This window comes from Canis lupus, chromosome 4 (assembly GCF_003254725.2).
Source record: "Canis lupus dingo isolate Sandy chromosome 4, ASM325472v2, whole genome shotgun sequence".
Classification (NCBI taxonomy): domain Eukaryota; kingdom Metazoa; phylum Chordata; class Mammalia; order Carnivora; family Canidae; genus Canis; species Canis lupus.
The window spans coordinates 58,206,291-58,226,550 of NC_064246.1; the positions used below are offsets into that span (position 1 = coordinate 58,206,291).

The 20,260-nt window shown below is 43.0% G+C and overlaps 1 protein-coding gene across 1 annotated transcript in view; it reads left to right on the top strand.

Moving 5' to 3' along the window:
- FAT2 (FAT atypical cadherin 2) overlaps positions 1-20,260 on the top strand; it is an 80,918-nt gene that overhangs the window by 33,103 nt on the left and 27,555 nt on the right. Inside the window, exons 6-13 of the mRNA XM_025435257.3 lie at positions 814-1,024; positions 2,553-2,692; positions 3,292-3,573; positions 4,630-4,840; positions 8,561-12,619; positions 14,458-14,654; positions 16,872-17,025; positions 18,910-19,143. Coding sequence (XP_025291042.1) covers positions 814-1,024; positions 2,553-2,692; positions 3,292-3,573; positions 4,630-4,840; positions 8,561-12,619; positions 14,458-14,654; positions 16,872-17,025; positions 18,910-19,143 — 5,488 coding nt within the window. The remainder of the gene's footprint in view (positions 1-813; positions 1,025-2,552; positions 2,693-3,291; positions 3,574-4,629; positions 4,841-8,560; positions 12,620-14,457; positions 14,655-16,871; positions 17,026-18,909; positions 19,144-20,260) is intronic.

A 20,260-nucleotide genomic window follows, 5' to 3' on the forward strand; every position in this document is an offset into this window, starting at 1 on the left:
GGAGCCCTGACATCAGCGAAAGCATCAGAATTCTTGGCCTTTCTCTTTGAAGGCAATAAGGTCCTCACCTGGGAAATCTGCTCTAGTCTTAGAGGTAAGGATTTTGGTGAGAGTAGCATAGACTTTGGAGGTAAGCCTGCATTCCAACCCTAGCTCTGCCATTTTATACCTGCGTGGCTTTGGACAAGTCACTGAACCTCTTTGAGCCTTTGTTTTACCATCTGTAAAATGAAAATAAGAACATTTTCCTTGTAGGAAGCCTATATAACATGTGGCTAAGATGTGGACTCTCATGTCTGACAGCCCGAATCCAATCCCGGCTACTTGCTGGCCAGGCAGATGATCCCAGGGAGCTGAATTCAGCACGCTGAATGCATTTCCTCCTGCAGAAGGGAGATACAATGGTACCTCTCTCAGGGCTGTCATGAGAATTAAATTAGATATTGCATATATTGCTCTTAGAGCAGGGTGGGATACTAGTGAAAGCTCCATAAATTCTATTTAGTTTATGTTTATGGCCCATTATGTACAGTCCATCTCAGGAACCACACCTTAAGGCTCTGATAATTTTTTTGCTACGCTTGAAGTTCTTGAGCACAGGTTGTTTTGCTCACCACTGTGCCAGCAGCAACTAGCACGGTGCCTGTTTACAGTGAGCCTTCAACTGTGTGTTGAATGAAGGGATAAGTAGATAAAAGTCCAGCTCCACTAGTCACAGGGTACTCTGTCTCTTCACTGACCACCTGGGTCTTCTTATTTCTTGGCCCCAATCCTACAGACACAGCCTCCATTTCAGGTTTGGCTTCTTTTCAGATCAAAGCAACAGACAGTGGTCAGCCACCACTCTCAGCCAGTGTCCGGCTACACATCGAGTGGATCCCCCAGCCCCGGTCCTCATCCATACCACTGGCCTTTGACGAGCCCCACTACAGCTTTACAGTCATGGAGACAGACCCTGTGAACCACATGGTGGGCGTCATCAGTGTTGAGGGCCGACCCGGGCTCTTCTGGTTCAACATCTCTGGTGAGAGCTCTAGGAGGGCCAGCCCCTCCATCCTTATAAACCAGCCCTGGTCCACATAGCACAGTCCTCTGAGCATTCTCATTCAGGTCATGCTCCCTGGCAGCCCCTCTTTTGTCTATGATTAGTGACTGTCTCTCCCCTTATTCTCTGGGGCAGTGGGTGAGTAGAACCACCACTTCTGCCAAACTGGCCTTCCACACCAGCTATGATCTCAGGGAGAACCTCCATGGTCTCACTGGTAGCTCCCAGGCAGAGATGGGCAGAGCCACAGTTACTCCAAGTGCTTGGAAGACTCAGGAGACAGTACAAATTTTGTGTTTCCTCTACTGCCTCAGTGTGAGATCCATGTCAAGCTGCCATCATTCACCATGAGCTTGAAGACCACTGTACTCTGGGGCCATGCTTGATATTCTAATCCCAGGTTCCATCCTCACAATCGGGGAAAGTGTCCATTCTCTTTATAGGTCTCTATATAGAGACCAAGCTCTTTTGGTCTTCTCTGAAATTCCTTACTGTCTCTAAATGAAGATTTTATTAAAATATCTGGGAAGAGGGAATCTCAGACCCTTTTGGTAATCTGATGAACCGTTTGGGACTCTAATGAACACTCAGGCCCTCTTCCCCGAAAGATGTGCATGTGGACACACCAACGTTTGCACACAAATATAAGGATTTGTAGATCCTCTGAAACCCAGCCAGGAATTCCAAGAACCTCTGAGAGTTTAAGTACCACATGAACCATAGAGTCCTATTATAGAGATTCCCACCCTGGTTCAGAGATTGGATGTACACCTGTCCCAAGCTTTTTGACTCCTGGATCTACTTTCAATTCTGATTCACCATTCTTTTTGTTTGGATTTTTTTTCTTTTGTACAAAATTAACACATGTATTCTGTAGATCATTTAGGAAACACTAAGAAATGCAGAGAAGAAAATTAAAATCACCCGAACTTCCACCAGTCAGAAGATAATCCACTGCTAAAATGTTGATGTATTTTCATTTAGTTGTTTTTCTTAACACACACACACACACACACACTTAGGGTTATATTAAAGTATTGTTTTATAACCTTTTAAAATATAATGTGAACATATTTCTATGCCACTAAACAGATTTCTATTTAGTAGGCATTTAAATAGCTGCATATTAATTCCATATTTAGATTTGTATAGTTTATGAAATCAATTCCCTCCTGGTGAACGGAGTTATTTTCATTTTTTCCCTACATATAGGCTCCTTTAGACTATGTAAACTATCTGAAAAGCCACAATATAGAGCTCCATTATTCATGCATGTTTCAGTCCTGGTAGCAGAACACGTTCTATGGCAGACACTGGACTTCCTCTGGCACTCTTCAGTCCTTAAACATTACCTTTCTCTGTACTATCATTTAGATCTTTAAAAATTTGACAATAACTTGACAGGATCTACTATCACCTCCTCTAAATCTGCTAGCCAAATCCCGTTGCACTACTGCTGCCTTCATCATTGAGGCCATGTGTGCTTTCCCCCCTGTTCCCACTCCAGGTGGCGACAAGGACATGGACTTCGATATTGAGAAGACCACAGGCAGCATTGTTATCGCCAAGCCTCTTGACACAAGGAGGAGGTCGAGCTATAACTTGACTGTGGAGGTGACCGATGGGTCACACACCATTGCCACTCAGGTTAGAGGTCTCCCCAGGGACTCCTGAGCCAAGATGGGATGGGAGGCCTCCTTGGTTGGGATAAAGCTACAGAAGGTTTTCAGTGGATGTGGTGTATCTCAGAGGGCACTGAATTTGGAACCAAAATTTTGTCTTCCAGTCTTACCTGATATGCCTTCTATGGTCTTGGGGCAATTCTTGTTCCCATTGTGGATCTCTGGTAATGAAGGACTTTGTCTAGATGAGCAGTTTTCATTTAAAGACAGAGTTCCATAGGGGCTACCATGGCTATGAGGAATGATGGTAAGTGGGGCCCTAGATTTCTACCCTAGTTTCAGCCAGAGTTTTATCTGTTTCATATGTTGGAATTTCACAAAAAATTTCACTTGAAGAAAAGGCCCTTTTAACCAGAATTTTGTTTTTGAAAACCACTACACTGCATGTGATTTCAAAGCCTAGGGATTTTGAAATCCTGTCTTTCATTCAACAAATATTTACTGAGTGATAGCTGTGTGCCAGGCACTGTGCTAGGCACAAATGATATGGTGAAGAACCAGACAGACAAGGTCACTGACCCCCTGGAGCTTACAGTCTACCTTCTCTCTCATTCTCCTCCCTAGGTCTACATCATCATGATTGCCAATGTTAACCACCATCGCCCCCAGTTTCTGGAGGCTCATTATGAAGTCAGAGTTCCTCAGGATACACTGCCAGGCGTTGAGCTCCTCCAAGTCCAGGCCACGGATCCAGACAAGGGCAAGGGCCTCATCTACACCATACATGGCAGCCAAGACCCGGGAAGTGCCAGCCTCTTCCAGCTGGACCCAAGCAGTGGGGTCCTGGTAACTGTGGGGAAGTTGGACCTGGGTTTAGGCCCCTCCCAGCACACACTGACAGTCATGGTGAGTAAACTGAGAAATCAGGGAAGGATGCACTTGCATGTGGATGTGTGGGGGTGGACACATATGGAGCAATGCTGAAGGTTCTCTTTCCCCTGATGAGCCAGGTGTGCTGATGCTCATGATGATCCATGACACGAGATGTGACATTTCACAGCCTGACAGAGGCAGGCTTAAGGGGTGCTTGAGAATAAAGAATAGGGGATAGCTGCCAAAGAAGCTCCTGCCACCCTGGCTTTCTCTGAGCTCACTCTAATACCCCTCAACAGTTCTCTCCCTGCTCCATGACTGCATGGCCACAACATGGACTGACACAGTGTCAGAGCTGGGAAGAACCAGAGACTATTCGCCCTGGAGCTAGCACCATGGTGAGGGAATGAGGTGTGCAGGGCACAGAATTGAAGAAGGATTCACTTTCAGGGTTTGGTTCCCGCACTTTTATGACCCTGAGAGTGAGCCTCCTTCAGTCTATGCCCTGCATGCCTAATGTGTCTCACTCAGTCCCAACCCTGACCTGACTCACTACTCTCATACCTGAGGCCCACAGAGGCTCACTATCATGCAGTTCTTTATGAAGGAACCAGAATCAAAGCTAGCCTTCCTGACCCAAGGTGCAGCATTTTATGTGTCAGTTCATCATCCTTTGGGCACATTAATATACATTAAAGGCTCTGTAAAATCCTACAGCAAAGAAAACTTTAACTTCATTTAACTCATGCCTCTTAAATTTAGTTGACCAGAGAATTTTTTTTCCTGTCTAACATGTTAAAATCTTGAAGAACTAATATTTTCTGAGACCTAACTTGGAAAATACTGTTTCTGTGCTTATCTCTGCCTTCCTCCTAAAGCGGGATTTTCCATGAAAATGGTCAAGCCTAATAATCACTAATTTATAAATTTATTTTAAAAAAGAGTATAAATGAGAGCAAAATTTAAAGGAATACAGAGAGTTACAAATAGGTATATTTTTCACTGGCATTCTATCTCATTGACCTTAATTTGACCCTGCCTTCTTGCAGTCCTTTCTCTGTTCATGGCATTATCCCTTTGGGCCCATAGGTCCGAGACCAGGAGATGCCCATCAAGAGGAACTTCGTGTGGGTGTCCATTCACGTGGAGGATGGAAACCTCCACTCACCTCGCTTCACCCAGCTCCACTATGAGGCAAGTGTTCCTGACACCACAGCCTCTGGCACAGAGCTGCTCCAGGTCCGAGCCATGGATGCTGACCGGGGAGCCAATGCTGAGATCCACTACTCCCTCCTCAAAGGTGAGAGGCCTGACAATGAGTCCAAACTATGAGGAAAGAGTTTATGGCAATAAGAAAAACCACTGCAAGTCAAATGCCAGGCTTTCTAAATTTTGGCAAATATCATTTGTAGAGTATTCTTTGAGCTTATAATTGCTTAACACACTTCCAAAGATGGTAAGAATAATAACTAAGGGCCTATTTAGTAATGGGAGAATTTATGTACATACTATATAAATTCACCAACAATCGTATATGTGAAGGATGTTTATGAAGTCCACATAACATTTTAAAAGGCAATTCCCTTTGCCTTTACAATAGAAGGGACCTATAAATACTTTATTTTATTTTATTTTATGATAGTCACAGAGAGAGAGAGAGAGAGAGAGGCAGAGACATAGGCAGAGGGAGAAGCAGGCTCCATGCACCGGGAGCCTGATGTGGGATTTGATCCCGGGTCTCCAGGATCACGCCCTGGGCCAAAGGCAGGTGCCAAACCGCTGTGCCACCCAGGGATCCCACCTATAAATACTTTATAAGATGTATGGGACAGTTTTAGGAATTACATTTAGGAGTAACATTTTCTGTTAAAGTTGTATTGTGACTTTATATCTATTATATGGTTTTCCTCCTCTCATAAATGGGAACAACATTCTTTGTGCCAGAAAGCCTTTTATAAAAATTAAAAGAGAAAATGTATGTTAGTATATCTTGTAAACTGTAAAATATTATATGAATGCTAGGGGTTTATTGCTATCATTGATAAGTGTTAATTACACATAATTAAAGAAACAAAAATTATAATACCTAGTATCTAGCTAATTATTAATAATTTTAATGTTTGCTAATCCATAATTAATGATATTTAATAATTATTATTATCTTTAATAAAATTAATACTCCATAGTGCTAGATGTTGTGGAGGGACAAAGTGAAGATGACTTTGCTCTCATAGAGCAGAATGTTCATTTATTGCTTATAAACTTTCCAGAAATCAGAGCTTTTACATTTTTTTAAGAAACAGAAGTTGTTATACCTTGCCATGTGGCAGAAATCTATGCATCACTAAAGAAAAATAATACAAATTCTAACCCATTAATTGCTTATTTTTGTGATTTATGGAGCATAGTCACATCTTTTATATCATTTCATCTCATTGACAACCCCACTGATGGAGGTACTAATTTTATCTTACAGATAAGTTAAGATTCGTTTTAAAATATTCTTCTGATTATAGAAGTACCACACGCTCATTTTCTAAAATATGGGAGAAGCAGGAATACATAAGGAAGAAAATAGCACTCAGCCATAGTTTTCAGTACAGACAAAATAATTGTGTATATTTCCTTCCTATCGTTTTGGTGCATTTTTGCCTTAGTGAGATTGAAATGAATATACAATTTTGTGCCCTAATTTTTTTCTCAGCAGTATAATCTAAATTATAATTACCCGTAGGTAGTTTACTTGGCTACTTTTAATAGAACTCCTTTTATTTTTTTATTTTTTATTTTTTATTTTTTATTTTTTTTTATTTATGATAGTCACAGAGAGAGAGAGAGGCAGAGACACAGGCAGAGGGAGAAGCAGGCTCCATGCACCGGGAGCCTGATGTGGGATTCGATCCCGGGTCTCCAGGATCACGCCCTGGGCCAAAGGCAGGCGCCAAACCGCTGCGCCACCCAGGGATCCCCTAGAACTCCTTTTAAATTACAGTCTACCTACTGAAACTGTATTCTTTGATGGAACTTAGGGTTTGTATCACAAGGGCAAATTAGGAATTCATCTCACTAGTCAACTGGACAATAGCTTCCATAAATGGAGGGAATCAGATGGAATGTTCTGTGATGAAGCCTAGCTATTTGTTTGCATTGAAATAATAAAATATGCACCTGAATGATAAGCAGAATAAGAATAGTAAAGAGCAATACTTTCCTGAGTGGAAGACCTGTACCCTTGCTGGTGAGCAAAATTACTCAGGTGTTACTAAGAGCATTAAATAGGTAGTCATCTCATCATAAGAAAAAAATTGTGCCTATGTGAGATGATGTTAGCTAAACTTATTTTGGCAATCATTTTGCAATATGTATGTATGTACATCAAATCATTTGTAGTACACCTTAAACTAACACAGCATTATATGTCAATTATATCTCAATAAAACTGGGTGGGGGGAAATGTCAGTTATGCAAGATGAAATTCTAGAGATCTGCTGTATGACATTGTGCTTTTAGTTAACAATACTGTGCTATAACCTTAAACATTTGTTAAGAGGTAGATCTCATGTTATCTGTTCTTCCTATAAAAAGAAAGAGAGAGAGAAGGAAGGGAAGAAGGAAGGAAGGAAGAAACTGTTGCTGTTTAAATGAGGTCAGACTTTAAAAACTGATAACTTTGAGAAACTACATTTTTAGGGAAATAGAACTAATTTTCAACATTATATTTTGTGAATCATATAATGTTGTATAACCATAACTTTCCTCAAAACTTAAATTTGAAATATTATTGTGCATTTATCAAAATAAATATTAAATTTTAAAAGGCCTAGAAAAAAATAGGCAATCAGATGTGGAGAAAGTACTCTCCCTTGATTCTCATTTGGGCTTCCTGATTAGTCAAGGACAAAACTTTTCCCAGGTACTAGGAAATTATAGAATCTCTATAATTCTTCTCTAATCCTTGCTACTCTGTTTTTACTGTAGGAAAAGGATAGGTCTCAGGCTCACATCCTTTAGCAAGTAATAGATTTTATCCAGAATTTAATAAGATATTTTTTCCCACTGACTTGTTTCTATGGTAACCTCTGATTTTATGACAAGCAATAATGATTTTTTCTTTTTTTATGATTTTCTTTTTTAAAAAATAGCAATACAAAAGTTGCCTGTTAAAATATTTTAAGTTTAAGAAAATGAACCAATTTAAAGGAAAATAGCCATTAAATAATGGTACAAAATAGTAAAGGTAGAGGCTGGATATTGAAAAAATTGCAAAGGCAATGTGAGACTGTCTTAAGTTTAGGAAATCCAAGTGTGGTAGAAAGGGCATTTGACCAGGAGCCTCTGGGTCTGTGTGTTCTATCCAGTTCCTCCCCACTTAACTCTGTGCCACTCAACCCCCAAGCCTGACAAGGACCCAAGGACCTTCCCACCATAGACTATATGGGGGAGCAGATAATGCAGTGTTTTAAACTCACCTATAAAAGCCACCACTGAAATAGAGTGGAGTGTGCTTTTCCTGAAAAGTATATGTTTCCTTTCTTTCAAGACCTTCTATACCTTTGGTTTTTTGGGGGGTTTTTTGAAAGATTTTACTTATTTATTCATGAGACACACAGAGAGAGAGGCAGAGACACAAGCGGAAGGAGAAGCAGGTTCCTTGTGGGGCACATGATGCAAGACTCGATCCCAGGACCCTGGGATCAGAACCTGAGCCAAAAGCAGACGCTCAACCACTGAGCCACCCAGGTGCCCCTATAGCTTTGATTTGTAGCTTAGTTTGTGACCCCAAAACTGAGTAATCATTGAAGCTGCCATTTATGGAGTAGCTACCATATGCATCACATAAGGTATTTTATAAAGTAGGTATCTTCCCTATATACTATATCATAACTAAATCCAGAGTAGCATAACATGTAGATTTTGTCCTGTCCAAGTTTTGTGTAATAGCCCCTTTACTGATCTATAAAGCCAAGTTAGTCTCTCTTGCCGTGCGGCAAACTTCAGTTTGTCTTGTCTTTTGTTTCAGGGAACAGCGAGGGTTTCTTCAACATCGATACCTTGCTAGGCATCATCACTCTGGCCCAGAAACTTGACCAGGCAAATCACGCCCGGTATAGTCTGACAGTCAAGGCAGAAGATCAAGGCTCCCCACAGAGGCATGACCTGGCTACAGTGATCATTAATGTCTACCCCTCAGATAGCAGTGCCCCCATCTTTTCCAAAGCTGAGTACTTTGTAGAAATCCCTGAATCAATCCCTGTTGGTTCCCCAATCCTCCTTGTGTCAGCTACAAGCTCCTCAGAAGTTACCTATGAGTTAAGAGAGGGAAACAAGGATGGTGTATTCTCCATGAACTCATATTCTGGACTCATTTCCACCCAGAAGAAACTGGACCATGAGAAAATTTCATCTTACCAACTGAAAATCCGAGGCAGCAATATGGCAGGTGCATTTACTGATGTCATGGCTCTTGTTTACATCATTGATGAAAATGACAATGCCCCCATGTTCTTAAAGTCCATTTTTGTGGGTCAAGTTAGTGAAGCAGCTCCATTGTACAGCATGATAATGGATGAAAACAACAACCCCCTTGTGATTCGTGCCTCTGACAGTGACGAAGAAGCTAATTCCTTGTTGGTCTATGAAATTTTGGAATCAGAAGCTTTGAAGTTTTTCAAAATTGATCCCAGTATGGGAACCCTAATCATCATATCAGAAATGGATTATGAGAACATGCCCTCTTTCCAATTCAGTGTCTATGTCCATGACCAAGGAAACCCTATCTTATTTGCATCCAGGCCAGTCCAGGTCATCATCAATGTCAGAGATGTAAATGATTCTCCTCCCAGATTCTCTGACCAGGTATATGAAGTAGCAATAGCGAAGCCCATTCATTGGGGTATGGAGCTCCTCATCGTGCGGGCCAGTGATGAGGACTCAGAAGTCAATTATAGCATCAAAACTGGCAATGCTGATGAAGCTGTGGCCATCCATCCCGTCACAGGTCGTATATCTGTGTTGAATCCTGCTTTCCTGGGAGTCTCTCGGGAGCTCACCATCAAGGCTTCTGATGGCCTGTATCACGATACTGCACTGGTAAAAATTTCTTTGACACAAGCCCTTAACACAAGCTTACAATTTGATAAGATTGTCTACAGAGCAACAGTGAAGGAGAATTTACAAGACAGAAAGGCACTGGTGATCCTTGGCGCCCAGGGCAATCATCTGAACGACACTCTTTCCTACTTCCTGTTGAATGGCACAGATATGTTTCATATGGTCAAGTCAGCAGGTGTGTTGCAGACAAAAGGTGTGGTGTTTGACAGAGAAAAACAGGATACTTATGAGGTGGCAGTGGAACTGAGGGACAATCGGACCCCTCAGCGGGTGGCTCAGGCTCTGGTCAGAGTCTCTGTTGAGGATGTCAATGACAACCACCCTCAATTTAAGCATCTGCCCTATTACACAATTATCCAAGATGGCACAGAGCCAGGGGATGTCCTCTTTCAGGTATCTGCCACTGACCAGGACTTGGGAGTAAATGGTGCTATCACATATGCATTTGCAGAAGATTACACATATTTTCGAATTGACCCCTATCTTGGGGACATATCACTGAAGAAACCCTTTGATTATCAAGCTTTAAATAAGTATCACCTCAAAGTCTTTGCTCGGGATGGAGGAACCCCATCCCTCCAGACTGAGGAAGAGGTACTTGTCACTGTAAGAAATAAATCCAACCCACTATTTCAGAGTCCTTACTACAAAGTGAGAGTGCCTGAAAATATCACACTCTATACCCCCATTCTCCACACCCAGGCTCGAAGTCCAGAGGGACTCCGACTCATTTACAACATTGTGGAGGAAGAGCCCTTGATGCTGTTCACCACTGACTTTAAGACTGGTGTTCTAACAGTAACAGGCCCTTTGGACTATGAGTCTAAGACCAAACATGTATTCACGGTCAGAGCCACAGACACAGCTCTGGGGTCATTTTCTGAAGCCACAGTGGAAGTCCTGGTCGAAGACATCAATGATAATCCTCCCACTTTCTCTCAATTGGTCTACACTACTTCAGTCTCAGAAGGCTTGCCTGCCCAGACCCCTGTGATCCAACTGTTGGCTTCTGACCAGGATTCAGGGCAAAACCGTGATGTCTCCTATGAGATCGTAGAGGATGGCTCAGATATTTCCAAATTTTTCCAGATCAATGGGAGCACAGGGGAGATGTCCACAGTTCAAGAGCTGGATTATGAAACTCAACAACACTTTCATGTGAAGGTCAGGGCCATGGATAGAGGAGACCCCCCACTCACTGGTGAAACCCTTGTGGTTGTTAATGTCTCTGACATAAATGATAATCCCCCAGAGTTCAGGCAACCTCAGTATGAAGCCAATGTCAGTGAGCTGGCAACCTGTGGACATCTGGTTCTTAAAGTCCAAGCTCTAGACCCTGACAGCAGGGACACCTCCCGTCTGGAGTACCTGATTCTTTCTGGCAATCAGGACAGGCACTTCTCCATTAACAGTTCATCAGGAATAATTTCTATGTTCAACCTTTGCAAAAAGCACCTGGACTCTTCTTACAATTTGAGGGTAGGTGCTTCTGATGGGGTCTTCCGAGCAACTGTGCCAGTGTATATCAACACTACAAATGCCAACAAGTACAGCCCAGAATTCCAGCAGCACATTTATGAGGCAGAATTAGCAGAGAATGCAAAGGTGGGAACGAAGGTGATTGAGTTGCTAGCCATCGACAAAGATAGTGGTCCCTATGGCACTGTAGATTATACCATCATCAATAAGCTGGCAGGTGAGAAGTTCTCCATAAACCCCAATGGCCAGATCACTACTCTGCAGAAACTGGATCGGGAAAATTCAACAGAAAGAGTTATTGCTATTAAAGTCATGGCTCAGGATGGAGGAGGAAGAGTGGCTTTCTGCACTGTGAAGATAATCCTGACAGATGAAAATGACAACCCTCCACAATTTAAAGCATCTGAATACACAGTATCCATTCAATCCAATGTCAGTAAAGATTCCCCAGTTATCCAGGTGTTGGCCTATGATGCAGATGAGGGGCAGAATGCAGATGTCACCTACTCAGTGGACTCAATGGAGGACTTGGATGAAGAGGTCATTGAAGTCAACCCAATTACTGGTGTTGTCAAGGTGAAGGAGAGCTTGGTGGGATTGGAGAATCGGGCCTTTGACTTAAAAATCAAAGCCCAAGATGGGGGTCCTCCTCACTGGAACTCTCTGGTGCTGTTACGACTTCAGGTCGTTCCTAATGAAGTATCCTTGCCCCAATTTTCCGAACCTCTGTATACTTTCTCTGCATCTGAAGATCTTCCAGAAGGGTCTGAAATTGGTTCTGTTAAAGCAGTGGCTGCTCAAGATCCAGTCATCTATAGCCTAGTGCAGGGCACCACACCAGAGAGCAACAAAGATGGTGTCTTCTCCTTGGACCGAAACACAGGAGTTCTAAAGGTGAGAAAGGCCATGGACTATGAGTCCACCAAATGGTACCAGATTGATTTAATGGCACATTGTCCCCATAATGATACTCACTTGGTTTCCTTGGTCTCTGTCAATATCCAAGTGAAGGATGTCAATGACAATAGGCCTATATTTGAGGCTGATCCCTATAAGGCTGTTCTCACTGAGAACATGCCAGTGGGGACCTCAGTCATTCAAGTGACTGCCAATGACCAGGACACTGGGAATGATGGCCAGGTGAGCTACAGGCTGCCAGTGGACCCTGGTAGCAATATCCACGAGCTCTTTGCCATTGACAGTGAGACTGGCTGGATCACCACACTTCAGGAACTTGACTGTGAGACCCACCAGACCTACCGCTTTTATGTGGTGGCCTATGACCATGGAAGGACTATCCAGCTATCTTCTCAGGTTATGGTTGAAGTCTCCATTACAGATGAGAATGACAATGCTCCCCAATTTGCTTCTGAAGACTACAGAGGATCTGTGGTTGAGAACAGTGAACCTGGTGAAGTTGTGGCCACTCTTAAAACCTTGGATGCTGATATCACTGAGCAGAACAGACAGGTCACCTGCTATATCACAGGTAAGGATATGTGTCTTGGTATGGAGGAACTGGGGTACTATAAAAAAAGTCTATTAAGAGGTACCCTAAGACATGGGTTTCAGTCCTGGCTCTGCCACTTATTAGCAATGTGACCTTGGGTAAATCAATTAACCTTCCAGGATCTCAGTTGTTTCATCTATGAATGTGGCATGCCTGTTCTCATTCACCTTACAAGGATGCCAGTAATATCTAACTTGAAAAAGCTCTTGAGAGTTTCCTATAAATTGGCAGGTGTTTTGTAGAGAGAATTTCTTATTATTTTAGGTGGAATAGAATAGAAGAGAGATACTGTAACTGCTCTCAGTTAGCTTCTAGAGGATGGGGAAGACATCAATAATGGTATAATCCCTGGAAACTCTGTCAGATGACTGCCCCTGTAGAGTCTATTCTGCCCAGAGCAAGATACTAGAAACACTCCTAAGTCAATCACAGGACATACGTGTTAGAGTGAAAACACTTCCATAGCTCTGATTCCAGTTCAACCCCCTCATTCACACACAGGAAAACCAAAGCCCAGATAGGGGCAGAAACTCAACCAAGGTTACACTCCAAGTTTGAGTCAGGTCTGGGATTAAAACCCCACCCTACGAGCTGCTTTCCTCAGTGGATACCTATTGAAAACCTAAATTACCCCAATCTCTGTCCAGTGGCTGAACCAGCTAGCCAGGGGCCAAAAAAAAGAGCTTCTTTTCTTCTCAATGTCCCTTTTCCTCTCTCCTGGATGCCATGTCATCTCATCCCCATAGACATGGTTCCTTCTGCTCTCACAGCTGTCTGGGAGAAAGTTAATGAACCTGAAGTTACAACCAAAATTCATAAATTCCTATAGAGACAGATCCTGTATCAGAGCTGTTTGAAATATGGAGATGTAGGGAAATAGAATCTTATCATCCTATAATATCAGACTGAAAAACACTAAAGACTTAATATCTCCGAATGATAGAATAAATGTCAATAGATCATCAACTCCTAGAATAGTTGAGTCTTGGAACTCTGGAATCTTGGAATCTCATAAATCCATCTCCTCTATCAGTGCTTGGTGTCAAGGAAAAAATGACTCAGAAGCAAACCTAGTGATCTATGGAAACCTCCATGTAGTCTGTGTTGTCATTTATTTAAAAAACAAAACAACAACAACAAAAAACCCCAAAGGGATCCCTGGGTGGCGCAGCAGTTTGGCGTCTGCCTTTGGCCCAGGGCGCGATCCTGGAGACCCGGGATCGAATCCCATGTCAGGCTCCCGGTGCATGGAGCCTACTTCTCCCTCTGCCTGTGTCTCTGCCTCTCTCTCTTTCTCTCTCTCTCTCTCTCTTTGTGTGTGTGACTATCATAAATAAATAAAAATTAAAAAAAAAACAACCCAAAAAACAAAAAACCTCAGGGAGCTTAGTGTTTTCGGTCACTTCCCACCTCTCTACTGTTGAACAGATAAACCAGATACAAGAAGGTTCTTGTTTAAAATTGAAATGTGCTTCCTTAACTTCCCCCAGTGCCTTTCAAAGCACACACACACACACACAAAAAAAAAAAAAAAAAAAAAAAAAAAGAAGGAAAAAAAGAAAAAGAAACCTGCTCCTCAGCTACATATTCTAGAGTGGTGCTTCTCACAGTGATAATTCCATTTAATAGGTTGAAGTCAGAAGAATCTTCATAACACCAAATAACTCAATATACAACTGTGGGTCCTTAGTTAAGGGAGGAAATTTTTGTCTTTCCCAGCAGTCCTAAAAAAAATGTCATGTGGGAAGCCACCTATGGTACAAAGCCTGGTTCATTCCTATTCCTTGGCTTCTGGAAGCTCTGTTTCATCTCTTTAGAGGGAGACCCTTTGGGCCAGTTTGGCATCAGCCAAGTGGGAGATGAGTGGAGGATTTTCTCAAGGAAGACCCTGGACCGTGAGCACATGGCCAAGTACTTGCTCAGAATCACAGCTTCTGATGGCAAGTTCCAGGCTTCGGTCCTTGTGGAGATCTTCGTCTTGGACATCAATGATAACAGCCCACAGTGCTCACAGGTGAGAGCCTTGTGAGGGTGAGGTGGCATTGGAGGCAAAGAAGCTTGAGTAAAGGCCAAGAGGAAGGAGAAGAGCTTGGGGGAACTATCTCTGAAGCTGGGCATCACTGACCAACCCTTGCTTCTCCCCAGCTAGCCTCAGACTAGTGCCTTAGGCAGGGTACATGCTAGGTAATTCCTCCCTTCTACCCGGGGCATAGGGATATCACCAAGCTCTTTAAAACCGTTGGTCCATACTTCTCTCCTTACACTGCCTTTAAAAGTCTACTTCTCTGAAAAATATATCCAGAAGTAAAGTAACTTCATTCTCCAGTCTGCTGTGCCCAGTGGGAAAACCCCTCCACCACTCGGTTTGTTAGCATGGCTCATTATCAAATATGTCCAAAGAGAATAGCCGCTAGAGACACCCTGCACTGCTACCATGCCCATATATATACATAACTCCACATCTACATGGGTAATACAGAGCACCACAGATGCTCTCCCGAGGTTATATGTATACACAAACATGCGGACTTCCCTGTGTTACATTTTTGCTGAGGACTTCATTTAACTCAACCTTAAATTTCCTGTGAAAACAAATGTTGAAGTGGTGGTGGTGGTGGTGGTGGTGGTGTGTGTGTGTGTGTATGTGTGTGTGTTGGGGATGGAACTGTGTTCTTAGAGGACATAAATGAACAATCATTGTCCTGTAGCTTTGCATTTAAACATATTTTTTTAAATACAGTAAATAATTTTTAACTTTTGGGATTTGCATTACCTTAAAGTTTTCAGATAAAGTTAAAATGTTAACATTTTACCTTTATAACATTTTTAATTAAAATAATTTAAATTTACATAAAATCCAGCCATTCAGTATACATGCATAAATGCAAACTCCCACATACTTATTCACATACACATACACAAAGGATCATCAACTCTATATATACATGCAAATACACACACACACACACACACACACACACATATATATATACACACACACACAGAGATTCATAAGCATATACCTAATACCCACAACATTCATCCATCTGTATGCCCATCCATACAAGAAAATATACATATAAAACTCACACAAACATACTTACATGTGCATTTGCATATATACACTTTGTTTGCACACATATATGCATCACATACCCTGTAACATAAAACAATGCATTTTCCCATCCCCTTTTCTTCCTTTGTCTTCTACATTCCAACCACATAAAATCATAGTAGAAAAAGAGAACCTACATTATCAGGATGCATGGAAAATGTCTTTGCAGGATCCAAGACTATCACCTTTTTGGTGGTCTCAGAAGGGCAGCCTTTTTTGGGGGGATGGTGGCCATACTTTCTTCCTCTTTCGTATTCCCCTTAGCCATCCTAACAACCAGCCTGCATCCTCCCCATGCTGGAAGAGACCAGGATCAACCCCCGCCCCCCCCAACCTGGCCTTCCCAGGGGTGATCAACACCATTACTAGAACCAGGGAGAAGAGGTCTGGGGACCCAACTCTACAGCCCACCCAGGCTCAAAGCCTCCATCCAGAGCACATACAGAGGTTCATGCTCACCCACACCCTGCAGTGGGGGGTACTAGTTTGCTTGAAGACTATGCTCAGGGATAGCAGCTATAGGAACATTGGGCTTCCAGGATGCTCCAGCCTCTCCCCTCTGCCACAACCCCTGCTATGGAGGTGCCTGCAATGGAGGGAGGATGGGGCAGACCCAGGGGGTCATTGGGTCCAGACCTGACTCATACCCAAGAGTCTGTCTTGGGGTGTGAGCAGGGAGTGAGCCTGACAGCATGACCTCACCACAGAGACCAGGATGCCTGGCCTGGAGTGAGTAGCTTGACCTGACACCTTCCAGAATACCTCATATCACACCCATCTCATCAACCTCATCCAGAAGCCTGAAAGGGCCCCTGTGGAGTAGGGGGCAGCAGGTCCTTCTAGCTATGAGTGTGGGTTTTCAATGTGGAGCTTCTCTCTCATTCATTCTCTTTTCTGATTTGTCCTCTTGTCATCCTACTCCTTGCTTTTAATCTCCATTTCCTTGCATGTTTCAACTTATTCTCTCTGTTCCACCCCTGCCCTGCTTCTCTCTTTTCCTCTCCCCATCTTGCTCTCTATCTCTCTCTGTTTTTCTCTCCCTCTCTGTCACTCTACCTTTCTCTCAATCTAGGTGTATCTCCCACAGTCTCTCTCTTCTTTGTCTTCCATTTACAGCTTCTCTATACTGGCAAAGTCAGTGAAGATACATCTCCAGGACACTTTATTTTGAAAGTGTCTGCAACAGACTTGGACTCTGATACCAATGCTCAGATCACATATTCTCTGCATGGACCTGGGGCAGATGAATTTAAGCTGGATCCTCATACAGGTGGGTTTCCTGAGCTACAGGATCAAGCCAAGAACTTATTTAATGAATACCAGTGCCCAGTACCATGTTAGATTCCTTGGAGAAGAAACAGGAATTTATTTATCCATCCATCCATCCATCCATCCATCCATACATACATACATACATACATCCACTCAGCAAATATATTGGCACCATGTGTCAAGCACTGCACTAGGTGGTGGGGACATAATCAAGAGACAGATAAGATCTGGTCTTGTGGGAAAGGCAATCATTGAATCAGTGGTTTGAAATGTGCTGAGTTAAGAAAAAAAAATGCAGGATGCTAAGAGGAGGTTTGACAGGAGCAGGGAGGGCGGCATGGGAGTAAAGGGAGTAATAGGGATGGACATTCAAGGCAGAAGAATTTATACAACGGTTTTGTTTTAGGAAAGAGCACATACATCTGAGGTCCTGATGGAAGGCCAGAAACTGGTGTACAAAGGGGAGGAGAGAGGACAAAGAGTGAGGGTGGGGGGTACAAATCTCTCCTTTAGAGCCACTAGAGGATTCAGGCAGATAAGCTTCATGGTCAAGGGCATGATTTCAAGATGCGTATACTGCAGACCTCAATGTATCATTGTAAAAATCCTAAGAGATGAAGTATATAGAAGTCTAGCTCAGGTCTGGCACATAATAAGAGTTCAGTAGATGTGGTTGCCATTGTCATTATTATTAGAGGACAAAGCACAGAGGTGGAAGCAGACAGCCCTGCAGGGTAGACCACCCAATGCCTGGGAGAGGTTGGGCTGCGAGAGTCTGGTGGAGAAGACAGGATGAGGTCTGCTTCCTTTGGAAGAACAGCCCCATAGTGAGATCCCTGTCCTGCTGCTGGGCGTGGGGACAGGCAGCACAGAAGGCCTAGGCCTCAGAGGGCCAGCTGCTGACACTTGGCTTGGAACCAGTAGCTCAAAGGATGGCTTGGAGATTCCTGAGCAGGGAGGTGGCAGGTGAGAGTGATGTCCCAGGAAGCTGTCTGGATAGATAGGAGACAACATTGTCCTTTCTCATTCTAGCATGGGCATGCTGAGTCACCCCCGGTAGGTTACCTAATCTCTCTCTGTTGCTGTTTGTTCAGCTGCAGGATGATTGGTGGGGTCTTAAAAAAAAAAAAAAAAAAGAACTGGGTGGTTTTTCTAAGTATGGAAATAATACATGCTTATTGTTAAAAAATTCAAACACTGTAGGCATGTATTATGCAGAAATTGGAAAGTCTATATAATAACCAGCCCCTCCCCAAAGATAAGTACTCTAGAGTACTATTTTGTGACTTGCTTTTTTTTTTCCACATAGCAACACCTTGGAGGTAATAACAAGGCATTACATAAAACTCCATCATAATTCCTTTTGGGTTGTGCAGAAATTTTACCGTATGGTTAAATCATGATATATTCAAACAGCCCCTTTTTGAAAGACATACAGGGTATTTTCAGTATGCTGCTATTATGAACAATACTGCAGAAAATATCTTTATTTATGCATTTTTACACTTGGTCTGATTATTCCATAGGCTATATTCCCAGATGTGTAATGTTGGACCAGAAGATAAACACATTTTATGTGTTGTTAGAAATTGCGTCCTTGCCCTTTAAAAACATTGTGCCTCTTTGTAGCTTGTGGTGAGGATCTTAAACTGGTGACATGGCTGTGGAGTGCATTTGGGAGGATTAGGGAGGAGGTAGGTGTGGGATTCACCTTCTTTCCTAACTGTATATAGGCAGGACTGACCTGTTTTCTCTGACCCCTTTCTGTCACAGAGTGACAAAACCCTGTGTGCCTGTGGTTGTCTCGCATGGGTATCTAGAAGGCAAGTTCTGGAGTAATGTCCCCTAGGGAAATCTCACCTGCTGTCATTTCTCTGGCCAGGGGAGCTGACCACCCTAACAGCTCTAGACCGAGAGAAGAAGGATACATACAGCCTTGTTGCCAAAGCGACGGATGGAGGTGGCCAATCGTGCCAGGCAGATGTGACCCTCCATGTGGAGGATGTGAATGACAACGCCCCCCATTTCTTCCCCAGCCACTGTGCTGTGGCTGTCTTCGACAACACCACGGTTAAGACCCCCGTGGCTGTGGTATTGGCCCGGGATCCTGACCAAGGTGAGGAGGAGAAGGATGGGCGACTTGCTCACAGGGTCACTGGGGCTGAGGGTTTGGCTCTTCGTGTGTTGCTCTGAGATGCAGCAAGGACTCTGCCTCCTTGCTGAGTCTACAAACACTTACAAGAGGAAAGTGTTTGCCCACAAACCGCATACCTAAGTGCTAGATGACAAAAGATTTGGGTAATGTTTTGAGGCCGGTACAGGGCCTTTCAGCCTCCTTGTTTCTCACAGGCTCTCAGACCTGGAGCCCTTTCAATTCTGCCATTTACGCTCAAGGACATTTTAAATACAACCATCTAATCTGAAGTACGCTAATTGGAACTATTCAAGTCCAATAAATTTGCCAAAAGAAAGGAGTTTTTGTCACGAATTCTACCAAGCTATTACATTTTGTGCTCAATTTTCTATACAATAAGGCGGAATCATTTTCAGTATTTTACATTTTTATTTTAATGACATTATTTGCACTGGAGTTAATTCTCTTTAGAATTTACAGGGCAAATTAGATTTGTGCATGATATTTGTTCCATATTGTACCAATTATAACTTCTGCCATCATGAAGCATTGTGTGCTTTATATATATATACAGTACATATGTCCAATTTTCTTGAGTTTTAGCTTGGCATTGAAGGAGATGGGAGATTTTGGAGAAATGTAAGGGTTTAAGAGAGGGCAAATAGAGCAAAGGCATCTAATGGCTACAAGGTCCTGCTGTGCTCACTAGCTAGTACTTGCACACTTCCAGGGACAGGAAGCTCCCTACTTCCTAGGCAACCAATCACCTACTTTCTCATGGTACCTCCCTACTTCCTAGCAGCTACCCTACTGACCTTCTGTGGTACCTTAGATAATTATCAAGTGCTACCTATTTTGAGCTGGCACCCATCAGTCCTGGCCTTGTCCTCTGTAGTCACAACAGGTCTCCTAGACTTCCACCCACTTCCACCCACGACACCCTTCCAAGACTGGGAGGTGATGATTATCTGCTCCAGCCCTAAGCTTTCCTTTCTGGGTGGAGGAGACCTAGTTTCTTCAATTACATGCTTCTGATCACGCCTTCTTTCTAGGACACATCCTGTAGCTTTGTACCCAGTTTACCATTAGCCCTTTAAAA